General features: G+C 38.9%; 1 protein-coding gene across 1 annotated transcript in view; it reads left to right on the plus strand.

The window, feature by feature from the left end:
- LOC139315659 (nardilysin-like) overlaps positions 1-15,999 on the plus strand; it is a 57,125-nt gene extending 41,126 nt beyond the window's left edge. The window contains exons 23-31 of the mRNA XM_070942062.1: positions 586-617; positions 3,440-3,578; positions 4,753-4,800; positions 8,345-8,397; positions 10,005-10,088; positions 12,029-12,119; positions 13,023-13,139; positions 15,140-15,229; positions 15,805-15,999. Of these exons, the coding sequence (XP_070798163.1) occupies positions 586-617; positions 3,440-3,578; positions 4,753-4,800; positions 8,345-8,397; positions 10,005-10,088; positions 12,029-12,119; positions 13,023-13,139; positions 15,140-15,229; positions 15,805-15,999 (849 nt within the window). The remainder of the gene's footprint in view (positions 1-585; positions 618-3,439; positions 3,579-4,752; positions 4,801-8,344; positions 8,398-10,004; positions 10,089-12,028; positions 12,120-13,022; positions 13,140-15,139; positions 15,230-15,804) is intronic.
- The last annotated feature ends 11,206 nt before the right edge of the window (positions 16,000-27,205 follow it).

Consider the following 27,205-nt stretch of genomic DNA (forward strand, 5'->3'; position numbering starts at 1 on the left):
AGATTTAAGCATCCCGTGGGCTGAATCCGGCCCGCAGGCCTTGAATTTGACACCCTTGTACTAGATATTTATTAAATGGTAACACTTTTTAAATAATAATAAACCCCATCTTTATTTATAACTTGTATTTTATTGTTTTATTTGATTTTATTATTGATCCTGACAGGCTCAAGGTTGACTTAGCCTTCCATCCTTCCAAGGGTAAAATGAGAACCCAGATTGTTGGGGGCAGTATGCTGACTTTGTAAAGTGCTCAGAAAAGGCTGTAAAACACTATGAAGTGGTATACAACTCTAAGTGCTATTGCTGTTTAATATGTTTTTATATATTTATAGTTTCATTTTAATGTTGTAAGCTGCCCAGAGCCATGTTGTGGTGAGATGGGTAGCAAACAAATTTAATAAATAAATAAAAATAATGACATCAATAAATATTATAGAATAAACTTTCCTATATAGCTTTATTAATCTAGCCTATAGTCCAGGGATTTCATGATCTTGATGCAAAAACTGTTGAATATTGGGACAAAATCACTTTGCCTATTTTTTTTTTCAAATTTATTACCTTTCACAATTTATCTCTTAGGAGTCAAAGGAGTTTATGAATTATATCTCTGGGTAAGTATTGCAATTTGATTCCCCCTATTGAATAAAAGACAGCTTTTTTTGCTAGAACTACATGGTAGTTAATATTATTTTCACAACACTAAACCATCATTTGCATTGGAAACCTAATTCTTTATAGTTACCAGCCTTTTTAGTATACATTTAGTATAGTTGTGTTGTATTATTTATTTATTAGGCTTGTGTGCATTTCTTTAAGAACACCTGCAGTATTATAGCACTTGTTTAAATCTCTCTATTTATTTTTAAAATTATGTTCTACCAGTTATCTTCATTAGCAAAAAAAACTTTGAAATTCCAAATTTTTTCAAACTATAAATATTATTTTATATTGTTTTGATGTCAACTTGCATTAATTTAGACCAACTGGCTAATTTAAAATTCCAGCATAATTTTCATATTAATTGTAAACCATCTACTGTTTCCATGAGCTTATACTATACACCAGCAAAGTAGATTCCACATCACCATAGCAGGGAGCTTTGCTGACTGTATAGTATAAACCTCAATCAAATCCTGCACTACATTTATTATTCATCATCTGTCATCTGCACCTCTATAACTGTCTGGTTTGGTTCTGCAACCCAACAAGACAGACACAGACTTCAGAGGATAATTAGAACTGCAGAAAAAACAATTGCTACTAACCTGCCTTCCACTGAGGACCTGTATACTGCATGAGACAAAAAGAGGGCTGTGAAAATATTTACAGACCCCTCACATCCTGGACATAAACTGTTTCAACTCCTACCCTCAAAATGACGCTATAGAGCACTGCACACCAAAACAACTAGACACAAGGACAGATTTTTCCCGAATGCCATCATTCTGCTAAACAAATAATTCCCTCAACACTGTCAAACTATTCACTAAGTCTGCATTACTATTAAACTTCTCATCGTTCCTATCACCCATCTCCTCCCACTTATGACTGTATGACTGTAACTTGTTGCTATATCCTTATGATTTATACTGATTGTTTCCTAGTATGGTTCGATTGCTTATTTGTACCCTATGGCTATCATTAAGTGTTGTACCTTATGATTCTTGACAAATGTATCTTGTCTTTTTATGTACACTGAGAGCATATGCACCAAAGACAAATTTCTTGTGTTTCCAATCACACTTGGCCAATAAAGAATTCTATGCTATGCTATGCTATGCTATGCTATGCTATGCTATGCTATGCTATGCTATGCTATGCTATGCTATGCTATGCTATGCTATGCTATTCAGAAGAGATGGTGCAGTCATCCCATTCTAATATTTGGAAGCAAGGAGACCTCATTGTGTAGAACTTCAAAGGGCATTGCCGATTTTTTCTTTACATAAACATACCTTTGATTATGACCTTTGTCAGATGATACAGCAATGAAACTGTGGGGCAGGATCTTTTGAAGACTGATATGGGCTAAGAGACAGGACCTAACAGAGCAGATGGAGGGAAAACTGGTCTGTTCTGCCAGTGTAGCTGAAACCTCAGGTTGCATACAGGAAACCCCCAAGCACCATCTCAGTCCATAAGAGTGGCAGTAGGTCAAAAGTCAGATTACTGAAAGATGCAGAAGTATGAGATTGCAGGAAAATACAGCCTTTCTTCCTTGGGAATAGAAATTTAGGAGTTTTTTTTTTAGAACTGCTGCTGCATAAACCAGATTTCTGAATTTCTAAATAACAATGGCAGACTGAGTGCTATAGCTTGCCATTAGAAAATGACCCACTGCTAGAAATATGAATATTTTGTGTTCTCCTCTGTTAAAAATTTTCCCTGTATCTGCTACTACTTGGAATCAAACTGGTTTGTATTTTTCTACTGCTTTGACTGAGTTTTGGACCTACAATGCATCTGACTTCTCCCTCATTCCTTGGTTTCATTTTCAAAGGAAAGCTGAGCAAGTTTTGTTTACCTATCAATGTGCTGATTCTCTGGCAGGAAAAAGATTCTTTCAAAGTGCTACAAACTCCTATATCGATAAAGGAAAATATTTGTAGATGAAGGTTGAAGTGTCCTTTGTGCTCTCTGAGCTTGGTTGTTTTCTTGCAGATGTTTCATTAGGTAACTAGTGCATTCATGATTTATCTAGTTTGGGTAATGAAACATCTGCAAAAAACCAACTAAGCTCAGAGAGTACCAAGGTCCCCTCATCCTCTTGAGGATTTTTTAAAAATTATTTAATCATTCATTCATTCGTTTTTTTGTCAAACACGTATAAGATAACAGATATAAGTATAAACATGATTATGAATACAGGATAAGGATACGAATAAATGGGGACAATAGGACAGGGATGGTAGGCACGTTGGTGTGCTTATGCATGCCCCTTACAGACCTCTTAGGAATGGGGTGAGGTCAACAGTAGACAGTCTAAGGTTAAAGTTATGGAGGTTTGGGGAAGTAACCACAGAGTCAGGTAGTGCATTCCAGGCATTGACCACTCTGTTGCTGAAGTCATATTTTCTGCAATCAAGTTTGGAGCAGTTTACCTTAAGTTTGTATCTATTGTGTGCTTGTGTATTATTGTCATTGAAGATAGGACGTTGTAGCAGATAATTTTGTGTACTACGCTTAGGTCAGACCAAAGGCGGCATAGTTCTCAATTGTCTAATCCCAAAATTTCAAGCCTGGTGGCATAAGGTATTCTGTTGTGAGCAGAGGATGCTGTAATTATTCACCTACCAGTGAAAAAAATGAGATATCAAAAAACATAATCAGGAAGTTGGACTGCTTTTTTTAGGGAGATTTTAGTATGTAGAATAGTTTTTCTATATAAGCTGCTTTGTTTCTTTTTTTTATTTTGGTCTCCTTCCTTCTCCAGAAAATTGCAGTTCCGTCCTCTAATACACCCATGTCCCATTCAGTTTCGAGTGATGGAGTTGCCTAATAGTCACATCCTATGTAAAGTGAAATCTCTTCACGTTGGGGATGCAAACACTGATGTCACAGTCTATTACCAGGTGAATTTTACCTCAGGATTTGAAATGGATGTTAAACTGTATTTATATCAGGTTATTGTGCTTGTTAAGCTATTTTATCATGTGACACTTGTACCTTTTCATTTTTGACTTTTAGTCATAAATAAAAACTGTTGCATCATATGAAAATAATACATTCATATAATCTATCCTATGATTCCATATTAAATTTTGAGGAGAAAATAATTAGCATCATAATAGTTACCTTTTTACTGATTTCTTACACCTATCCCACATTTCTTAGTCTATTACTAATTGACTAATTGATTACTAGTCTATTACAACTGGAAACACCTTGTAGGCTTTTTATATGAGGCTGAAAAAAATGCACTTATGGTATGATTCGTGGGATTGATGATTTAAAAAATGGATAGTACAAAAAATGAGCTTATTTGCAATCAAAGTAGGAGATAATTTTGTAATTGGGCTTATATTTGCTGCAAAGGAAAGTTTCTTCTTTCTATTTCTTTTCAAACATAAAATGGCATTATTAAGGAAAGGGTAGAAAATACGTTTTTTGAATGAGTGATTGTCAAATAGAGCAAGCAAGGGGTGTCAAAAAAAAATAATCCCAAAAATCATGATGGTGATAGAAACCAGTAGTAATAGATTAGATTGGCGGCTCCCTAGGTGGCTCAGTGGCTAAAATGCTGAGCTTGTCGATCAGAAAGATCGCCGGTTTGAATCCCTAGTATAGGTCTTCTACATGAGCAGGGGGTTGGACTAGATGACCTCCAAGGTCCCTTCCAACTCTGTTGATGTTAGATAGATTACCAGAAGTAATCAAGATCTCAGATTTTTTTTTTTTACATGTATTGTCTGTAAAAGATGGGTCTTTGGTCAAACATTTATGGCCACCAATGTGACTTTCTCAACCTGCCTCATGGATATCTCTTGTCATCACTGTTGTCAAATACTACCAGTGTTTTTCTCCCAATCCCTTCCTTCAGATAGGAAATTTGAGCATTGCAGACAAAAAATAAAATAGTTTAACCAAGTTGATTGGCAGCTTTGGTGATCCTAAGACTTGAGTTCTTTTGCAAAACTTAGGGCAACAACATATTAAAAGCATTCTTATTTTATCTTTTTATTACATTTTGAAATATATACCATATACCTAGACAAATCATTAACCTACTGTTATCTAAAATCTTAGACTGGAGCTAAGAAATTAAAAGACTATACACTCACAGAACTGCTTGTGGTAAGTTCTAATGCCTGTAACTTTAAAAACTAATGCCTGAATTTGTTCCTTCTGCTTCCTCTTTACTCTCTGTCCTGGTACACATAAATTTTAAGGACTATTGTATTTTTTCAACTGCTTTGTAAGCTCTTTCACCACTTCTTAATTGTAATTAAAAAGTATACTTCTCCTCACCCTCACCTTTATATCTCTAATTCTAAACATTATAGAAGCAAATCTGTCAATCTATGGTGAAAGGCCCTGGGCCTTCGGCTGATGCTGTGCAACGCCCGGTCCGTGGTAAATAAAGCCCCCCTCATTTATGATCTTGTTCAGGAGGGGGGAGCGGACCTGGCGGGTATTACGGAGACCTGGTTGGGCCAGGAGGGGGGGGTCCCCCTCATTGAGATGTGCCCACCCGGTTTCCACGCATTCCATCAGCCGAGGACACAGGGGAGGGGCGGGGGGGGTGGCGGTTGTTATTAGAGAAGGTCTTGGTCCGAGGGAGGTCACTGTTCCTCAGACTGCTGGTTGTGAGTCCCTCCTTGTGAAGTGGGGTCATGGGGTGCAGCCCTGCCCGAGCTGCTCAATGTTATAGCCGCGGTGGCGGTTGACACCCCCAGGCTTATGGTCATGGGGGATTTTAACCTGCCATCCATCGGTGAGGCATCTGAGGTGGCTCAGGAGTTCATGGCTTCCATGATGGCCATGGACCTGACCCAGTTAGTTCATGGCCCTACTCACACGGGGGGAAACACGCTAGACCTGGTTTTTGTCTCTGGTCAGTGGTTGAGTGATCTTGAGATAGGGGATATAGTGATCAAGCCCTTGCCATGGTCAGATCACTCCCTCCTTCGCTTTGACCTTCGAACCGCCGCACCCCGCCGCAGGGAGGCGGAACCATTGAGGTGGTTCCGCCCCAGGCGCCTGATGGATCCTGATAGGTTCCAGACGGAGCTTGGGCCATTTCCTGAGGCTCTGGCACACGGCTCGACTGAGGAGCTGGTGGCCGCCTGGGATAGGGCGGCCGCTGGAGCTTTGGATCGGGTCGTGCCTTTGCGGCCTCTGACCCGGCGTCGATCTCGCCTGGCTCCTTGGTTCACCGAGGAGCTGAGGGAGATGAAGCGCCGGAAAAGACGCCTGGAGAGTGGTTGGAGGGCCAGCCATTCTGAATCTGACCGAACACTGGTAAGGTCTCATATTAAGACCTACCTGGTGGTGATAAAAGTGGCGAAGTATAACTATTTTGCCACTCTTATTGCGTCATCAGATAATCGCCCGGCCGCCCTGTTTAGGGTGACCCGCTCCCTGCTCCACCAGGAAGCGCGGGAGGACCCCTTGGAGGGTAGAGCTGAGGATTTTGTACAGTATCTGTATGACAAAATCGCTCAGATTCGGGAACATCTGGACTCTGACTGGGTAGATTCAGCGGGGAGGACAGAGGCAGGTCTTGTGAGTATTATCTGGGAAGAGTTTGATTCTGTGACGCCCGAAGACGTGGACAGGATACTGGGTAGACTGAGCGCAGCCACATGTTTACTGGATCCGTGTTCCTCCTGGTTGGTGCTGGCCTCTCGGGAGGTTACACGAGGCTGGCTCCAGGGGATTATAAATGCTTCCTTGAGTGAGGGTGTCTTCCCTGCCGCCTTGGAAGAGGCGGTGGTGAGGCCTCTCCTCAAGAAACCTTCCCTGGACCCGGCAGTGTTGGCAAATTATCGTCCAGTCTCCAACCTTCGCTTCGTTGCGAAGGTTGTTGAGAGTGTGGTAGCGCGACAGTTCCCTCAGTACCTGGATGAATCGTCGTATCTGAATCCGTTCCAGTCGGGCTTCAGGCCTGGGTACAGCACGGAAACGGCATTGGTCGCGTTGGTTGATGATCTCTGGAGGGCTCGGGACAGGGGTTGTTCCTCTGTCCTGGTCCTATTAGACCTCTCAGCGGCTTTTGATACCATCGACCATGGTATCATGCTGCACCGGCTAGAGGAGTTAGGGGTGGGGGGCACCGTCTTACGGTGGTTCTCCTCCTTTCTCTCTGACCGGTCGCAGTCTGTGTTGACAGGGGGGCAGAGGCCCCTTGTATGTGGGGTGCCACAAGGGTCGGTCCTCTTGCCCCTTCTGTTCAACATTTATGTGAAGCCGCTGGGTGAGATCATCCGTGGTTTCAGGGTGAAGTACCACCAGTATGCTGATGATACTCAGCTGTACATCTCCACCCCGGACCACCCCAACGATGCCCTTGAAGTGATGTCCCGGTGCCTGGAGGCCGTGCGGATCTGGATGGGGAGAAACAGACTCAGGCTCAACCCATCCAAGACCGAGTGGCTGTGGTTTCCGACATCCCGATATAGTCAGTTGGTGCCATCACTGACTATTGGGGGCGAGTCACTGTCCCCCACGGAGAGGGTTTGCAACTTGGGTGTCCTCCTGGACTCACGGCTGTCTTTAGAAGAGCACATGACGGCCGTGGCCAGGGGGACTTTTTATCAGGTTCACCTGATTCGCCAGTTGCGTCCCTTTCTGGATCGGGACTCGTTAAATACGGTCACTCATGCTCTCGTTACTTCCCGCTTGGACTACTGCAATGCTCTCTACATGGGGCTCCCCTTGAGGAGCACCCGGAGGCTCCAGCTGGTCCAGAATGCGGCCGCGCGGGTGGTTATGGGAGCGACGTGGCGTTCCCATGTGACCCCCCTCCTGCACGAGCTGCACTGGCTCCCGGTGGTATTCCGGGTGCGCTTCAAGGTTTTGGTTACCACCTTTAGAGCGTTCCATGGCATCGGACCGGGGTATCTACGAGACCGCCTTCTGCTACCAATAGCCTCTCACTGACCAGTACGCTCCCATAGAGAAGGGCTCCTCAGGGTGCCGTCGGCCAAACAGTGTCGACTGGCGGCCCCCAGGGGGAGAGCCTTCTCTGTGGGGGCACCTACCATCTGGAACGAGCTCCCCCCAGAGATACGGAAGATCCCGGACCTGCGCACGTTTCGCCGTGCTGTCAAAACTTTTCTATTTCAGCAAGCTGGCCTGGCCTAACTCCCATTTTTTAAATTTTTTAAATTTTTTAATTTGTGATTTTATAAATTGGGTGTTTTAATCTGTGTTTCGGCCGAAATATTTAATAATTTTAAGGGATTTTTTAATATTTGTATTATCTGTATTTTATCTTGGCTGTTCACCGCCCTGAGTCCTTCGGGAGTAGGGCGGTATAGAAATTTGATTAATAAATAAATAATAATAAATAAATAAAATCAGGAGTTTGATAGCACTTTTTTCTACTAGCAAATTTTATTAAAATGAGCAACATACCGTGAGCTGAAGTTCACTTGATCAAATGCAGCAGAAGCTTATCCCTTTTAATAAAAATTGGTTACTTAGCAAAAGTGCTATCAGATTCTTCATTTAATTCTAGATATGTTTCAGAAGAAAGTCACAATTGTAAAGCTTTCAACATCTTCTCCCCTTTATAAGGAAAAAAAAATAGACTAATGCAGCGGCATAGATAATTTTATAAATGTATGAGTTAAGCAAACTACGTTATTTAACTTCTAAATCTCTGGAATTTCAGATGCACATGGAGGAACCATGCTTTGATTTCCTGAGGACCAAGAATACACTGGGGTGAGTTTTCCACTTCTAGTCTTGTGGAAGTATCTGATCATAGGTAAAGGTAAAGGTTCCCCTCACACATATGTGCTAGTCGTTCCCGACTCTAGGGGACGGTGCTCATCTCTGTTTCAAAGCCGAAAAGAGCCAGCTCTGTGGTCATGTGGCTGGCATGACTAAATGCCAAAGGTGCATGGAACACTGTTACCTTCCCACCAAAGGTGCTCCCTATTTTTCTACTTGCATTTTTTACGTGCTTTCGAACTGCTAGATTGGCAGAAGCTGGGACAAGTAACGGGAGCTCACCCCATTACATGGCACTAGGGATTTGAACCGCTGAACTGCCGACCTTTCGATCAACAAGCTCAGCGTCTTAGTCACTGAGCTACCGCGTCCCTCTGATCATAGACTATAGTTTTTATATCTATAGGATATACAGCCTTTGATATTAAACATGATGTATTTCTGTAAAGATTTGCAAGTTTTTTCACTCTCCAGATAATGGCTCTGGAGGGAAAAAAATTATCAAGATCTAGCATTAGTATATAATTGACAGAAATTAAGCAAAATGTTTTAAAACATAGATGTTTTAGCTAATTGAGACATTTCAATAGCTACTTGCAACCAACAGACTTTTGTCTCTGGTATACTTTCTGGGAGAGAGGGAGGAGAGGAGAGGAGAGGAGAGGAGAGGAGAGGAGAGGAGAGGAAGGAAGGAAGGAAGGAAGGAAGGAAGGAAGGAAGGAAGGAAGGAAGGAAGGAAGGAAGGAAGGAAGGAAGGAAGGAAGGAAGGAATTTTTTTTATAGTTATTAATTAGGAAACAATGTGAAAAAAACCTAATTATTCCCTTCCTAAACTGTAATCTATCCATGTTTAATTTAAATAAGTTCATCTGAAATCACTGCTTTCAAACATCAAATAAGTCTATAAGATCATTGTTTCTTCAATCTTGTCAGTTTGAAGCCTTTGCTGGTTGGGGAATTTTGGAAGCTGAAGTCCACACATCTTAAAGCTGCCAAGATTGAAAAACACTGCTGTAGAGTATTTTCCCTACTCCATAGGGAAAAGGCAGATAAAAAAGGCAGATTTTAAAAAAAGAGCCAAAACTTTGACTTTGGGCTTCCCACCATCCCATTTGTGAATTAGGTCCTTAATGAATAAGTTTACCATCCTGGATATTAGCCCAGGAGAAGCAATACCTAACAAAATGTCTTCTAATCTGGTACCTTTTAGATGTTTGATGTTCCAGCCTCAATGGGGATGATCTTCTTTCTCATTGGAGAAAGAATCCAAGGACAGCTGGACTTAACTCCAGCATAGCTGGAGAATTCTGGGAGTTGAAGTCCACAAGTCTTAAAGCTACCAAGTTGGAAAACCTCTGGAATGGACCATCACTGTCTTTTTCCTCTCCCTTGAAGTTCAGGAGATAGAAAAGCTTTGGCTAAATCACTAGTTCAAAGCTGTAACTCTAGTAAATCACTGAATATTGGCTTCCATGAAGTTTCAATAAGCCTATGGAAGAATGAGTTTAATATGAAAATGACTGTATATTAATACCCTAATTAATAGTCTGCATAAAATGACTTCTGATTCTGGATATTGTTCTGTTCATTTGCTTTAGTTACCATGTCTACCCTGCTACAAGAAATACTTCTGGGATCCTAGGTTTTTCTGTTACCGTAACAACACAGGCAACCAAATATAAGTAAGTCTCTCTCTTTTTTTTTTTCATAGCAAGTAAATGTTATATTATTCTTTCCATCCTACAACTCTATGAGTTCTGGAACTCTTAATAGCTAATCATTCTTGAAAAACTCTGACATGTTTAAAACTGTTAATTCTCCCTTACAAATGTTTCTGCTGCTTTCTTTTAAAGCTGAGAGGTTTAATGTATGTGCTGAGATATATTCCCAAAACAACCCTACCTACTTAAATTGTCTGACCTATGAGGGACAGGAATGCCTATCAAATTTATGGCCCAGATCCAGGTACATTAAAACGAAAGTTACCGATTCATAGCAGTTACTAAATTAAACTCCACAACATACCTTCCCTGAATTTTAGCTGGATTAGGATTTTTTCTAAAAATGAAAATTGACTTTAGCTTAACATAATCTTATACAGTCCTAAACTTCATAAATTACTTTTGAATATACATGTCAGCCTTAATTTTTTTACATCATCAATTTAGAAGATCTGAGGGTAGCATATTTCCATGTTATCTACACAAAGACCAAGTACATTGCAGGGAATTTAATTTGAATTAGGGAGAAGGAAAATCTTTCTGAGAAAGGTCACTGCTATTATCACTCTCTTTTTTAAATAAAGAAGGATCTTTATATGTGCATAAATGTGTATGCATACACACACAAACACACACAGAGAGAGGTGTCCATTTAAGGACAACTCAGGGTTTTTAAAAATAAATGCTTCACGAAAGAGAGTTGAACATTCGCCAGAAAAAGAAAGACAAATATATGATTATTGTTTAAAAATGTGCTAAACTGCAGCCTTAGACACGCAGCTTTTCAATATGCAAATTGGATTCTGTTAAGAACATAAGAGTTGCCAAGCACTTAAAACTTGTCAAGAAGACACAAAGAAATAATTATTGGTCTCTCAGCTGGATATTATTTTCTAAAAGTGAACTAACTTTTTAGTCTTGCCTCATAATATAGCAACACAAAAGGGAAAACAAGAATACAGGTAGTGTCAATTTACAATAATTCATTTAGTGACTGTTCACAGTTACCATCGCATTGGCAAAAGTGATTTATGACATTTATGACTGTTACAGCATCCATCATACATGGAGGACATGTCCAGAAACAAAAAATTATTGGAATAAAATTAAAATATGGTTGGAAGAGATGATACAGTTACGTATTGAATTTAAACCAGAGCTGTTCCTATTGGGTATTCTTCCAGAAAAGACTAATAAGGAACATACTTATTTGATTATACATGTAATAACAGCTGCAAGAATTGTTTATGCTTAAAATTGGAAAGCAGAGAAAATACCTTTGGAAGATGAGGTGATAAAAAAAATTATGGACTGTGCAGAAATGAATAGATGGACTTTAAGGATTAAAAATAGGGAAGAGATAGAGTATTATAGAATATGGAACTGTTTCTATTATTGGTTGGAAAAGAGATATAAAAGATAAAAGCTTTATGATTATATTTAAAAATTTGATAGGCAGAATTTTGTTTTAGTAAGGAGATATTAAAATGGTTTGTATAAAGATCAAGATAGAATTGCTGAATAAAATAAAATTTCTGAAACCTAATTTCATTCGACTCTGATGAGTGTCTGATGCCCATCATGACTCACCTCCTTTAATACAATTGGACTATCTAAATTCAAATCAATCTATTGCTTGGGTTCCAATTTCTTCCAGATTCACTACTGTATAAGTTTATTGGTTAATGGTGGGAGGGGGGGGGGAAATCTAGCTTTTAGCATCTCCCGACTAAGGGGATAAATATTTGCTGGCAGTCAAGAGAAGTTTGATCAGCTCTGGGTTACATGAAAGGCAGCTTGTTCAACCTCCACTAAAATCCGGAACTGAACCTAGACAAAACTAAATACTGTATAGGTGGCATTAAGAACATTGAAGATCATATTTCTTTTAAAAAATTTAGCTCTGAATATGTTGACAAAAAAATAGAAGAATTCTTTGCACACTTTGAGGAAAAACTCCAGAATTTGTCTGAAGAAGAATTTCTTGCTCAGGTACAGATTATATAAATGTATGATTTAGATTATAGAAAGGTAACCTTATGATCACCAGATACTTGTAGTTCAAATCTCATTAATCTTAGTTTACTTAAGGCAAGGGATTGTAGAAACACTAATCCAAAACATCTGAAGGACGTCACATTACCTGCCCCCAATTTAAATAGCACATTATTTTTCAAGGAATTTGTAGCAGTCACCCTGGGTTGTCATAAGAGCGCTCTAATCTGCACCAATTAATGAGTTAAATTTAATTCCAAGCAGATCTTGTTCAATAAGTATTGGTTGAGTTTCTTGTTCTGATATTGACACAATGTCCTAGAGAGGATTCATGACAATGGGGCCACTCTAGGAACATCCATTCCTGTCTGCTTAGCTGTCCTTGCCCCTGCCCTGAGTGGCAATTGAGAGAGAAGAATATACGTATTTTGGTTTTAACTTCACTAGGTTGCCCAGAGTCATTTTTGAAGCTGGGTAGTCTACCCAGGGACGCGGTAGCTCAGTGGCTAAGTCGCTGAGCTTGTCAATCAGAAAGGTCAACAGTGTGGCAGTTTGAATCCCTAGCGCTGTGTAACGGAGTGAGCTCCCATTACTTGTCCCAGCTTCTGCCAACTTAGCAATTCGAAAGCATGTAAAAATGCAAGTAGAAAAATAGGGACCACCTTTGGTGGGAAGGTAACAGCATTTTCTGCGCCTTTGGTATTTAGTCATGCTGGCCACATGACCATGAAGACGTCTTCGGACAGCGCTGGCTCTTCGGCTTTGAAACAGAGATGAGCACCACCCCCTAGAGTTGGGAACAACTAACACATATGTGTGAGGGGAACTTTTACCTTTACCTTAGTCTAGCAATTGGCTAAATAAATATTTGCTTTTAGTAAGGAATAGTATGTTTCACAGGTCTCTGCTCTAATCAAGCTGAAACGCACAGATGACTCCCATCTTGGAGAAGAAGTAGACAGAAACTGGAATGAAGTGATTACTCAACAATATGTCTTTGACAGACTTGCCCGAGAGGTAATACATGGAAAGGATTACTAGTTTCATTCTTTCAAAATTTGTAAAGCTTTATATAGACAAATATGCAAATAGGCGTGCATACTTTCACACACACTTTTTATAATTAAACCATAAAGGCAATCTGGTTCATAAATGAGCAAAAATGGAAAATTGAGACATTTTGTTCTGCTGGCCTGAAGGGACAGAATTAGAGTTTAAGTGGTTCCCGACAAATGGTGAGAGCATGGTAAAATGGAAAGATAGGAGATCTAGGCTTCTTAAAATCATGTTCTGAGACAAAAATAAATACACAACTCATCACAAGTGTCAATGAACAGCTTGTTTTCCACATGAATATTATCTCATTGTAGGTCATGTGTGAGACAGCAGCAACTGAAGCCTTCAAAATCTCAAAAAGTGGTTAATGGGAAAAAGTCTTAAATGCAGCCTTCACTGCTGTCTCTTTTTTTTTTAGTCAGGATTAGTGAAAATAAACATCGAGTCTGCCTTTCTACTCTTAACCCAGAAGAGTCTCTTCTGATCCATTATGTTTCTAATCCTTACATGTTTCTTTTTTCTTCTTTTTGTTATATGTCAAAACTATGCTTTTATGAGAGCCAATTCTCAGTCCCCAGGGTATTGCAAATATATAATTGTTGCAGAGCAGGGATTTCAAAAGACAATTTCTGTACCAGGAATTTGTGTCTGTAGTATATTTTGATTATTCAAATTATAGGTTTTCACTTGGAAGTGTCCCTTAATGGACATGCTTAGGACTTCAACTCCAAGGTGACGCATAACATACAATAAAGAAGAGATTTATTGTAGTATTCAAAATGTGACAAAATAGAATAATATCAGATTTTGGTTCTGATAAAAAGTTATTAAGTAACTTGAGCTTCCATTCTTCCATCTACTATGAAATTGCAAATAAAAAAACATGACATTCTTAGGCATTTGCTGCTCGGGATCTGACTGGGCCAAACTTTTTAACTTCACTAGACAGACATGATACTGTTTTGGACATCTTTCCTTCTTAACAGCAGGCAAAGCTTGATGAGCCTTGGACCATTTTTCAGTCCAAAGGAGACTGTGAGCTTCTTTTTGTCAAAGAAAGAAAGAAAGAAAGAAAGAAAGAAAGAAAGAAAGAAAGAAAGAAAGAAAGGAAGGAAGGAAGGAAGGAAGGAAGGAAGGAAGGAAGGAAGGAAGGAAGGAAGGAAGGAAGGAAGGAAGGAGGAAGGAAGGAAGGAAGGAAGTAGGTAGGTAAGTAGGTAGGTAGGTCAAGTCTAATGAAGAGAAGGACTAGGGGGGACATGATATCAATATTCCAATATTTGAGAGGCTTTCACAAAGAAGAAAGGGGTCAATTTATTCTCCAAAGTATCTGAGGGTAAGACAAGATGTAACAGATGGAAAATTATCAAAGAGAAGGCCAATTTAGAATTAAGGAGAAGTTTCATGACAGTAAGAACAATTAATCGATGGAACAACTTGCCAAGTTGTGGGTGCTCAACACTGAAGGTTTTTAAGAAGAGATTGGGCAGCCATTTGTCCATAATAGTACAGGGCGTCCTGCAGGAGGAGGAGGAGGAGGAGGAGGAGGAGGAGGAGGAGGAGGAGGAGGAGGAGGAGGAGGAGGAGGAGGAGGAGGAGGAGGAGGAAACAAGTTCCTTGGAAACCTATTCTAAAGAAAGTTTTGTAAGGTTGCCATCTCAAGTTTAGTACAGAACATATATGCATGGCTAGTTGTTCTAGTTAGAACAAACTGATGGAACTTGAGTGGGCAGATTGTTTCCTTTTTCAAATACTTCAGAGTGAAAATCTCACTTCGGAGGGCTTCCTGCTTTCTTTTTTCCTGTAAAATAAACAGTTTAAAATTTCCATCTTCTGGACTTTTGTTTGAAGCACCCTTTTTGTTCTTGTAAAGTGAACAACATTGAGTCAAAATGGTTATACTGTAAAACTGGCACATCTTTGCTGGATGATTCTAAGGAATTCTGTTCTCTGTGGCTTTATAGATTGTAGCACTGAAAAGCCTTACTAGAACCCAGTTGATCGACTGGTTCCTACATTTCAGGAGTAAGCACAAGAGAGTGTTGAGCATCCATGTAAGTATTTCGAAAAACACTAACATATACTTAGGGAGAAGCAGAAAGAGAAATGGAAAAGCAAAAAAAAAAAAAAGATAGAAAGAAAATCGATTAAATTAACAGTTCTGGTCTTTCATATTACTGGATTCAACAGCAGCTCAACCTTCCTGTTAAGTAATTGCTAAAAAAACAATTCTGATAAGGCAATGCACCTTTCAATAGAAAAAAGATTCTTCATCTCTGGTTTTTAAAAATAAATAATTTTGCCACCAGCAGAATGGAAAGCTACAATGCTACTTACTACTTTTGCTTCTGTTTGCTTTGAAGTAAGCTGATTTGGGAGGAAAGATTGACACATTTATCCTGTGTTTGCAGAATCTATATATCATGAAATCAATTTCCATTCACCTACGTTTTATGGTCCGGTTTTGGTGTTTCTTTTGATTGTTCTAACCGTTGCTTGAAAATTATGAAAGTCAAGATTAAAATTAAAACAAAAATTATTGTGATTGCTGGACAACATACTTTGCTTACAGCTCTTCATTCCAGATGTTTGCTGGTCTTAAATAACCATTTGTTTTTTGAATTTTCAGGTGATAGGCTATGGTAAACAAGAAGGAGATGTGAATGTTAGACCTATTTCCGTTGTCCAAGAATCTATGTTTAACAGAGAACCTCAACTGACCTTTTTGCCTTCTTCTCCTCTGTTGAATGTCCCCGCTATACTGGACATTAGATCTTTCATCTCAACTCTTAACATTCTTCCTTATCACAAGATATTAAAGTAATCCACGAGATACTAAAATAAACTTTTATCAACTCATTCTCAAGCTTGCTGGTGTCATGTTTTCGCAGTCTGGTACCCACAAGTAATTTTGCAGACAATCTTGTTTGAAGAACTGAGGAAAACATCACACAGCAAAATCCCATGTAATGTTTTTCACCATATCCTCAGTCTCTGTTTTCCTGCCATTTTTTTCTCTTCTTTTTCTGCTTCTTTTATGTTTCCACTCACATTTCTTTTATTTATTTTTTTCTCTTCAGGGCTAAGTAGTTAGATTGTACAAGTTATTGTGCTTATGTCCTTCCTTAAAAGCTGTAGTGAAATAAGGAATCCTTTGTGGTCTCTGAGCTTGGTTGCACTTGTTAACCAGTTTGGGCAATGAAACATCTGCAAGAAAACAACCAAAGACCCCTCGTTTCAACCATAACATTTATTCTCCTTTAGCTGTATTGAAAGGCATGACCTGGGAGAGTACTGTGTGTATGTCTGTATGTCTGTATGTCTGTATGTCTGTATGTATGGTTATCCTACATCAGCAAAGACAAACCCTTTGCCAGAAAGCAGAGATCAGAAAGTCAGAAGCAGGCAACATAGACTAAGACCAGTGGTGGGTTGCTACCGGTTCACCCCAGTTTGGGCAAACTGGTAGCAGCAGCAGCAGGAGGCTCCGCCCACATGCCCGGACATCATCAAATACGCTTTGCATATGTGACAGAACCGGTAGCAAAGGTAAGTGAAACTTACCTCTGACTAAGACAGATAAATGGTTTGGTTTCAAAAGGGATCTGTACAATCATATCTGTGAAGCATTTGAGAATAAAAGAAATAATGGGTATTGAGAAAAGCACAGACCTAGTAAGGCTTATGCTATACAGGGTTTCTGCCAACAAGACCACACAATGATCTACATTCTTCAGGGTTTGCTCTTCTACCTTCTAAGGTAGAATGGCATGGAGTAGAAGTACCTCCTAGCAAAGCAAACTGTCAATAATCGTATCAGTGATAAAGATGGTGATCTAATTAGCTTTATTATCTAAGAAAACTTTAACTACCTTCCATCCAAAGATGCAGGTCTATTTGGGAATTAGTGGATATATTGAAACTGTAACTCTGGTTGATAACTCTGGAAGATGAAGTTCTAACATATTTAAGCAACTCAGGTTCAGAAGAGTTTATTTAGCATTATATCCATCTGATATCTATGTTTACCAAACCTGTGGGACAGATTGGGTGGATTAGCCATAAATTCCTTGCAAAAATGCCTGTTGGTCCTGTCCAGGTTATTATGATGTGAAAAGCAGTTTTAAAAAGTGGCATAATTGTTTTTACCAAACTACAAAAGCAGTTTTGTTGAGACTTAAGATGATGTAGCAGATAGCATATTGGGTTCAAATTCCTCCTCTGCTATGAAGTAGACTGGGTGGCCTTAAATCAATCATAGTTCTTACCCTAATTTACTTGATAGGGTTGTTGTGAAGATAACCTTACACACAGGACTTTGAAATCTTCAGACAAAGAACAGGAATGGTATGTGATAAATACAGAATAAATTAATTTGCTAAATCACATAGGTTCAGCTGAGATTGCTAGTTGTTGTCCTTATGAAAGTTTACTTAATATCCTGTCTTTAGAAAAAGAAGTCTGTTTTTCTTTTTAAAAAAAAACAAAAAGAACAGACCTTGACTGGAGTGTTTAAAATTCTTGGACCTCACACCTACTTTGATATAAAGCTATTCACCATCCCCATCACCTCCAAGCCACCTAAATTTAAAGCCACTTAGCCCTTTTACATTCAAACATTTATCTTTCATTTGTTACCCATTGAGATCTGTTGAGCCTATGAGGCACTGCCATATTTTAACATCTGGGTTTGATTGTGTGCATTCTTTTAACCTCAGTCACTTTGATCCATTCCAGATGTATGATACCTAAAATTATATTTGCATGGTTAATAGTTTTGGGGAAAATCCAGGTTTATATCCCCATACCTTAAAAGAAGAAAGGAATAACTTGGAGTATATTTCATTAAGCTGTCAAACCTCAAGTTGAAACAGCTTTAACATGCAAAATTAACTTGTGTACCTTAGGCATATATGGAAATATATGTTTAGTGCCATAAAAATACTTATTTGGAACAAGTGGATTTTAACAAACAGAGAAGCTGGTGGAAGATTAGAATTCACAATAACCAAACATCCAACTTTCATATTTAGAAAAAGATGCTGGAGGGAATAGACAACATGATGAATACCATATTTACTTCTTATTGACTTCCCAAAACCATCTTGAATCTTTTGAAGACTTAAGGAAGAGAATTTTTATTCTAACTCAATATATATAAAAAAGAGGAATCCCTGCATATTTTACTCTGCTAATCTTTGTTTAGAGTGGTAGTGCTCATATCCGTTTCAAGGCCATTGAGCCAGCCCTGTCCAAAAATATTTCCACAATCATATGGCTGACATCATGGAGCACTGTTACCTTCCCACCGAAGTGGTATTTATTTATCTACTAGCATTTACATGCTTTCGAACTACTAGGTTGGCAGGAGCTGGGATGAGGACAGGACCTCACCCCATTCCGTGGTGCTCGAGCCTCAAACCTAGGCTGCCAGCTTTCCAGACAACAAGCCCAGTATCTTAACTGCTAAGCCATCATGCCACCTCAACTCAATATATAGCAATATATAAACAGCTTCTTTAAATATTCAGTTGGTCAACACGATTTATCTACTTTGTTTGAGAATGCAATCCATTTGATATAGTTGGAGCACATATGCAGTTCTTTACCCAGCAAGACCGGGGCAAAAAAATTAATAAAAAATTAAGGCAGGTGTTTTTAAGAGGGTGTATGTAGATATTGGAGAGGTTCCAGGACAAACGGTGGGATATGTCTCCTCTTCTAAATTTTGGGCTAGGTCTCATGATTTCAAGGGGAACATTCAAAACAGACACAGACTTCAGAGGATAATTAGAACTGCAGAAAAAACAATTACTACCAACCTGCCTTCCATTGAGGATCTGTATACTGCACGAGTCAAAAAGAGGGCTGTGAAAATATTTACAGACCTCTCACATCCTGGACATAAACTGTTTCATCTCCTACCCTCAAAACGACGCTATAGAGCACTGCACACCAGAACAACTAGACACAAGAACAGTTTTTTCTGGAACGCCATCACTCTGCTAAACAAATAATTCCCTCAACACTGTCAAACTATTTTACTAAGTCTGCATTACTATTAATCTTCTCATCGTTCCTATCACCCATCTCCTCCCACTTATATGACTGTATGACTGTAACCTTGTTGCTGATATCCTTAAGATTTATATTGACTGTTTCCCTATGACTATGATTAAGTGTTGTACCTTATGATTCTTGACGAATGTATCTTTTCTTTTATGTACACTGAGAGAGTATGCACCAAGACAAATTCCTTGTGTGTCCAATCACACTTGGCCAATAAAGAATTATATTCTATTTTGCTTTCAAGATCCAGTTGACTACCAGTTTCCATACCTTTTTATTTCATAATTCCTTGTTCCAAGGATTGTATGTTGGGAAAAGTAACATTTAATGAAGATTCATTTCTTCCCTCGCCTGTAAAATTCCTAAGCTATCTTTGTATGGAGGAAGATGATGACAAGGGCTCTGATAAAATCTCAGCCCTATCACACATTGTAGAGATGGACATACATTTGCCTCTCATATCCTGTCATCTATATAATGCTTCCAAGCTGAATGAATATCAGTAGAGAACTTTTAATTAATAACTAGTGACTGAAGTGGAATAACAAAAAGACACACATCCTTAAGAGAATTATGATATGACAGGGAAGAACAAATTTGTGTGGCATTTTAAACCAAAAAAGAGTGACAGTAAGTGATGAATGCATTTAATAAAGCAGAACCAAAACTGATTTAATCTTCCACGGAGCAAGTTTATCAAATCAATTAAGACACAGCAGTACAGTCAATCTGTGGGCTATTTATCAACGGGGTGACAGTCATTCAAGAACAAGTATCTAGCTGAAATTTTCTCTTTCCCACACTCACTCATTCTCACACACAGAAAAAGATTGAAGGGGTGATTTGATTCAAAAGAAAATCAATCAAATCACTCCTTTGAACAAATATTTGACTTGAATTTTTGAAATGATTCACGGAGTCAGGTCAGTTCAGGTGTCATACAAATGTTTCTGAGAAATTCAAAGGAAATTTGAAGATTAATGGAATTTCTGGTGCAGATCTGAACTTACAGATCTCAAGCTGTTGCAATTTCCTTCCATATTTAGACATACTGAGGAGCAGTTGAATTATGCAATGGAGTCTTTAATAATGACATAAGTAAGTGGCCAATGTTTCATGCCAAGAGGCCAGCCTGACAGAAAAATAAAGGGTCTGAGGGTAATGGACTCTTTAGTTTTCAGTGACAGTTTACTTTTTAAATTGTGAAAGCTTTTAGTTTTAACGGGAGCCATATACTTCCTGATTCAAATGCAGTTTATTGCAAAAAAAAATTATTGTGGTAAAACTTAAATAAGTCTAATTGGAAATCTGCAAGTAATGGTAGGCAAGTAACGTTTTGGATAGAGAGGACCATTGGTTCGAAAAGGGGTAAAAGAATCCATCTATGTTAGAATTGAAGACCCACTCCCTAAACAGAGGGGGAGGAATAAGACACCACCTGTCTCCAGTCGACAACACAGCCCTTGCAGTAAGTCCAAGAAGATTCCACAACCAATTGCACCCTGATTTAGATGATCCTGAGGGCACAGATAAACCCCGAAATGGTCTCAACAGCTCTCAGAGACTGCTAATGACCAGATGACTGCAAAGAAATAGAATCCTTCCATCATCCCCCCATCCATTCAGAAGCTATCCTTCCATCCCCCCCCCAACCTCCAGTCTCAACTGTCAGTACCTACCTTTTCTTCCATTCCCCACCCACCACCACCATCAGAACTGATGAAGCTTCTTGGATGAGAAGTGAAACATTTTCTTCTTCTTCTTCCTCAAGGAAAAAACAATCCAGTTGCCTTTTGAAGAAAAAAAGCATCTTTGAGACAACTATGAGCTGGATGACTGAAAATCTCCATAGACATTTAACAGTAGGCATGTGATGTTTCCTCCATTACATCTTATCTTTTATTGATCCAAACCATGAATTACATATGTATTCAGAACACATTACATTCATGTTCTGAAATTGAATTCAATCTTGGGCAATTTCACAAATACACAAATGTTGTTTATGTTTTATGTTTATTAAACTTCTATACCGCCCTTCTCCCGAAGGACTCAGGGTGGTGTACAGCCATATTAAAACAAACATATACACACAAAATTTAAAAGCAATTTAAAATAAATATATAAATTTGGCCCTTATGTTAAAAGCAACAAACATCCAATTTAAAATTCATTTTCTAAGCCAGCCCAGCCTGTTGGAACAAAAGAGTCTTAAGGGCACGGCGAAAGGTCCGTAGGTCGGGGATCATGCGAACCTCCAGGGGCAGTTCATTCCAGAGGGCAGGTGCCCCCACAGAGAAGGCTCTCCCCCTGGGTGTCGCCAGTCGACATTATTTGGCCGACGGCACCCTGAGGAGTCCCTCTCTGTGGGAGCATATTGGCCGGTGGGAGGCTATTGGTGGCAGAAGGCGATCTCGTATATACCCAGGTCCTAAGCCATGGAGTGCTTTAAAGGTGGTGACCAGCACCTTGAATTGCACCCGGAAGACCACTGGGAGCCAGTGCAGCTCGCGCAGGAGAGGTGTTACATGGGTGTGCCATGTCGCCCCCATAATCACCCGCGCGGCCGCATTCTGGACCAGTTGGAGCCTCCGAGTGCTCTTCAAGGGGAGCCCCGTAGAAAGCATGGACACATACACAGGGGGTCATACGAGAAGTTGGAATTTGTTTGTTGTATTCAACACTGAACATGAACATCCAGTATGTTTTAGCCCTGTGTGATTTTCAAGCTCACAACTGTTATTGGAGTTGCTAAGAATTCATCAAGGACAAACTACTAACACATTAAAAATAATATTTTAGTTTAAATACTATGCAGCCGTTGTTGCTGCTGCTATAGTTAATTATATTTGTGAGTTCTGTATAAAGCAGAAGTGTTCCAATTAAAGCAATATGGAGTGCTGTCAAGTACTTTGGCCTACATTTATTGAATGTATATCCTTACAGCATGTAGTGGGAGATGTACATTTATTCTAAGACAGAATATTTTTTAAAAATCCTTTAAGCTGTGCTTCCTTCCAAGTGAGTTCATGACATATCTATGTTTCTTAGCAATAATATAGAAAGATTTGGTTGCTAATTCTCTTTTCCAGGATTTTTTTCTGCCAAGTCTTGCCGCTAGCTCTTTGATTTCATGTTCTTCCATAACCACATTCTACCTTATTTTTTGGGATAGCCAAGACTTGAATTTGGTCATAGTCCTGTACTGCAAATATTAAACAGACAGTTGGTCTTCTGTTTATTTGAAACTTCCTTGATGTATGCATGCACATACACACATACTGATCAGTAATAAATGTGCATGCATACATCAAGGAAGTTTCAAATAAACAGAAGACCAACTGTCTGTTTAATATTTGCAGTACAGGACTATGACCAAATTCAATCAGGTATACTCATTGGTTGACTTTGTACTGGTCCCTATTTTTCATTCCAATAGCCTAATTATATATAAGATTAAGATATGTCACATAATTGTTGTTACTGGAACAAAATTGGAGAAAGGAATACTGCAAATAATGCCTCGAGCTCCTAGAGGAAAGGCAGGATAGGAATGTAAGAAGTAAATGAAATGTGTAAGTAAGATAATTCTACTCTTAGCCCCACTCTCTAGTAAATACTTCTATACTGTCTCTGCTTATTATACTCCAAATAATTAGTTCCTTATATTTTGAATTTAGTAATAAAGGTATTTCTGTGTCTAGGAAAGAAAGAGTACAGAATTTAATGACATGATCTTTAAATTGGTAAATTCAGATGGTTCTAAGGAAATCATACCGGGTCTACAAAACCCCAGAAAACCTCTAGATGACAGCAAAGAGACAAGCATCTAGTGATCATCGGGATTTTTGCAGGCCCAGATATGACTAATAATTATATATGTTAACCAGGGGTGGGTTTCACTTACCTTTGCTACCGGTTCGCTCATGCATGTGTGCTCACTTCGCTCACGCATGCGCCACATCTGCACATGTGCACAAGCTTCTGCGCATGCACAGACCATGTTTGATGACATCCGGGTGGGTAGGCGAAGCCTCCCGCCGCCACTACTACCAGTTCGCCGGAACCAGGGAGAACCGGTAGCAACCCACCACTGATGTTGATGCACATAAAAGACATGCATCAACATAAATTTAAATTTAATCAAGATATGATTAAAGGCCTAGAGACTAAAACATTTGAAGAATGGTTGCAGGAACTGGGTATGGCTAATCTAGAGAAAATAAGGACTACAGCTGACATGATTGCAGTATTCCAATATTTGAGGGACTGCCACAAAGAAGAAGGGGTCAGCTTATTTTCCAAAGCATCAGAAGACCAGAAACAATGGATGGAAAATAATCAAGGAAGAAGCAACCTGGAATTAAGAAGAAACTTCCTAACACTGAGAACAATTAACCAGTGGAACAGCATGCATTCAGAAGTTATGGATGCACCATCACTGGATGTTTTTAAGAAGAGACTGGACAGCCACTTGTCTTAAATTGAATAGGTCTCCTGCTTGAGCAAGGGGTTGGACCTCCAAGGTCCCTTCCAGCTTTGCTCTGATTGATTGAGACATTAGAAAGAAGAAACAGACACAATTTTTAGCTTCTACAGCTCTTCAATGCAAGCACAGAGTGCTAAAGAAAACAAGGCTTTGGTTTTTAGCCAGCTTAGCACCACTTTCAAAACATAGCTAAGCCATGACAAAAAACAGGGAACTAGTCAAACCAAATGAGTGCTAAATCTGCAGAGGAATGCTTCATAAAATTGGAGGAATGTGGTGCTAATGTGATAGCTTATGTTACAAGCAAAGCAATAGCTCCTCTTACTTCTCAGTGTGCTACAGTCCGGTGGAAATAGCGCCTAAGACAAAGATGGGAACCCTTTATTAGTAAAGTTGCTTAAAACTGAAATTTTATTCTTTTCAAGATTATTTCTTACTGAGCTGGAGGATGGGTTTAACAAACATACTTAACAAAATGTTGCTTTTCTTCATTATTTAGCCAAGTTGATTTTGAAATTAAGGTTCAAAAAAATATATATCTGAATGAAAGCCTAATGCTAACCATTCCTGAAAGAGAGGAAATATATGTTCTGACATAAAGAGTTGTCATTTTAAACAATTCCATTTAAGCAGATGAAAAAACAAGAAATGGACAAGAAGCTGTGGCTTAGAACCTACACTTTTCCTTTTTCAAAAAAAAAAAAAAAACCTGAAAAAAATCTTCTGAGATCACCAGACCTGAGATAGTTATACAGTGACAATATGTTGTGGGGTAGGAAAGTGACATAATGGCAAAAATATTCAGTGACCATTTCTTTCACAAGATTTTTTTAATATTTTTTTAAAATGGGGAAATACTTTCATCAATTAAAACACATTTACCATCTTCCCCTAAAAGACCCTGACTCCTCTTTAGAAGGCCAGATCCTGAAGATGAAACTCTTCATATATTTTGGCCACCTAATGAGAAGGAAGGACTCACTGGAAAAGAAGAGCCTAATGCTGGGAAAGATTGAGGGCAAAAGTAGAACGGAACGACAGAGAATGAGGTGCCTGGATGGAGTCACTGAAGCAGTCGGTGAAATGCAATCTGAAACCATTGCTGTGCTTTGTTATTATTCATTTTGCTTTATTGTTATTTTTTTTAGGTAATGACTATGCTGATCTTTATAGTATTTCCAATTTTTCAATCAAAAATTGAAAAAAGACCAAAGCTATTAAGTTACATTATTGTAACTTAACAGCTTTGGGTGCCACCCTTGATTTTGTCAAAATGTTTTCTCTCTAGATATTTATTAACATTCAGCATTTGCTTACTTTATGTAATTATATGGATCTTTGTTTTCATCCTCTACTGTCTGCTTCACTTACAACAAACCACAACAGTCAATTTTCTTTGGGAAAGACAATCTGAGTTCCTTTTTGGGTATGTTGCATCATGTTTTGCTATGCATTTGGGGATCTGGCAGTCTAAAACTTCTAATTCAGCTGGTGCCCAATCAACAATACATCCTGTGGACTTCCGGTTTGCTGTTTGTCCCCGCTGGACGCTCCTTCGGGATCGTCGAACCCACTGCCTGTAAGAGCCGCCTTTTTCAGCGGAATGGCGGCTCGAAAAAACTCCGTTTCCATTAGGAAACGGAGATAGAGCCGGCTGGGGTGGGTAGAGTCCTCTGCCTAATCCCAAAAGTTTTTTATTTACTTTTGGGAGGGAGCGGAAGAGACTCCCCGTATCCCCAGCCGATGCTCCGGGCTCTGGGAGATCTCTGCTACATGCAGAGCTAGGGGGCAAAAGCAAGCCTGTAAATCTGTTAAATTAATTAAAGAAGACGTGAGCTGGACCTCTGATCCTGAAGCGCAAGTATTCTTCTTATTTTAGAAAAGTTATTGAAGTTGTTTAAGAAGTGAAAGGAAAAAAGATTTTTAAAATGGCGATTGCTGCTGTGACTGCTGCGGCTTGAAGAGAGGCTGAAGGGGAAAGTCCTTCCGTTTTCTATTACAAAGTAGCAAAATGAATACTTCTGGCTGTAATTGAAGGCAAAACCTCACTCTCACTCTTGTTTTTTCCTTTTTTTTTCTTTTTTTTTCCCTGGGGATCTGATATTGATCTTGGTTGGAAAAAAGCTTTTTTTTTTCTCTTTTCCAGTAAATCTTGTCTGTGTGGAAAAATGGCACTGAGACTTATAAAGTTAGACAAACAGGCTGTGGGGGGGGATTCCCCCATTAACAAATTACATCAACAAGTTCTAACTCTCCAGTCTCAGAAACCTGATTTTAATATAATAGAATTTCTTCTTGAGAAGATTGTAAGAAGGGATGAGATTGTGAATCAGCAACTTGAAAAATTTAAGCTGGAAATTAAAGAAATTGGTGAATTGGTGAAATCTAAGTTTGACTTTTTGGATCGAAAGATTTTAAAAACAGCTAATGGTTTAGCAGACTTTGTGATTCAGTTGGATGCAAATACTAAATTATTAGAGTCTAAAATGAAAGAAACTGAGGAGAATTTGGACGACAAGATCCAAAAAATTAAAAAGGATTTGGCAAACACTCAGGATAATAGTTCAGAAGACAAACCTAAAATGGAGGTTGACCAAAAGATTGGTAATGAAGAAAATGTACAACAGAGGATTGAAAGAGAAGTTTTAATGATTCAATACAATTTTACAGAATATGCAATTAGACTGAGAGGTCTGCAGGAAAATGACAGAGATGATTTAAGGAAGATATCTTCTGAAATTCTGGCTGGGATTTTAAAGGTTCAATCTGATGAAGTGTTTTGCAGGATTGACAGAATTTATAGAATAAATTCCTGGTTGGCAAAACAAAGGCAATTGCCTAGAGATGTGGTGATTTATTTTACAGATAAAGAAATTAGGAATAATATTGTGCAGAACTCTTTTAGTTCTACTTTGCAATTTCGTGGAAGAAAGATTTGGATTTTTAAGGAGCTCCCGCCCAAGATGTTAATGGAGAGGAAGAAATTTGGTTTTCTAGTGTCTGAGTTAAAAAGAAGAAATATCCTATTTAGGTGGGATGTTCCAGTTGGTTTAATATTGAGACACCAAGGAGTAAGATACCAACTGAACACTGTTGAAAAAGCGGAAGAATTTTATCAAAAAATATTAAAAATGAATTTAACATCTTTAGGCATAATACAGGACAAACAAAAGGAGTTGGAAACAAAGGGAAAATATCAAATTATAGAGGCTGTGGTAGATAAATTGTCTTCGGACTCCCTGGATACCCCAGCTGGACTGTCTATAAATATGAGAGCAGTGTCATCTGATTCCAATGTGATGAATTATCAAGTTACAGACAAGTGCGTAAATCAACCAGTTGATATGCAAGTGATGGAAAAGAAATATGAGATAATAAAACAAAACCAACAAGATCAACTTATAAAGCAGAATGAAAATCGATCAGCTGATATACAATTTGTAGGAAGGAAACCAGCATGGAAATTCAACCC

The sequence above is a fragment of the Pituophis catenifer genome, unplaced genomic scaffold, assembly GCF_029215685.1.
Source record: "Pituophis catenifer annectens isolate HBS135680 unplaced genomic scaffold, rPitCat1.0.hap2 SCAF_3, whole genome shotgun sequence".
Classification (NCBI taxonomy): Eukaryota; Metazoa; Chordata; class Lepidosauria; order Squamata; family Colubridae; genus Pituophis; species Pituophis catenifer.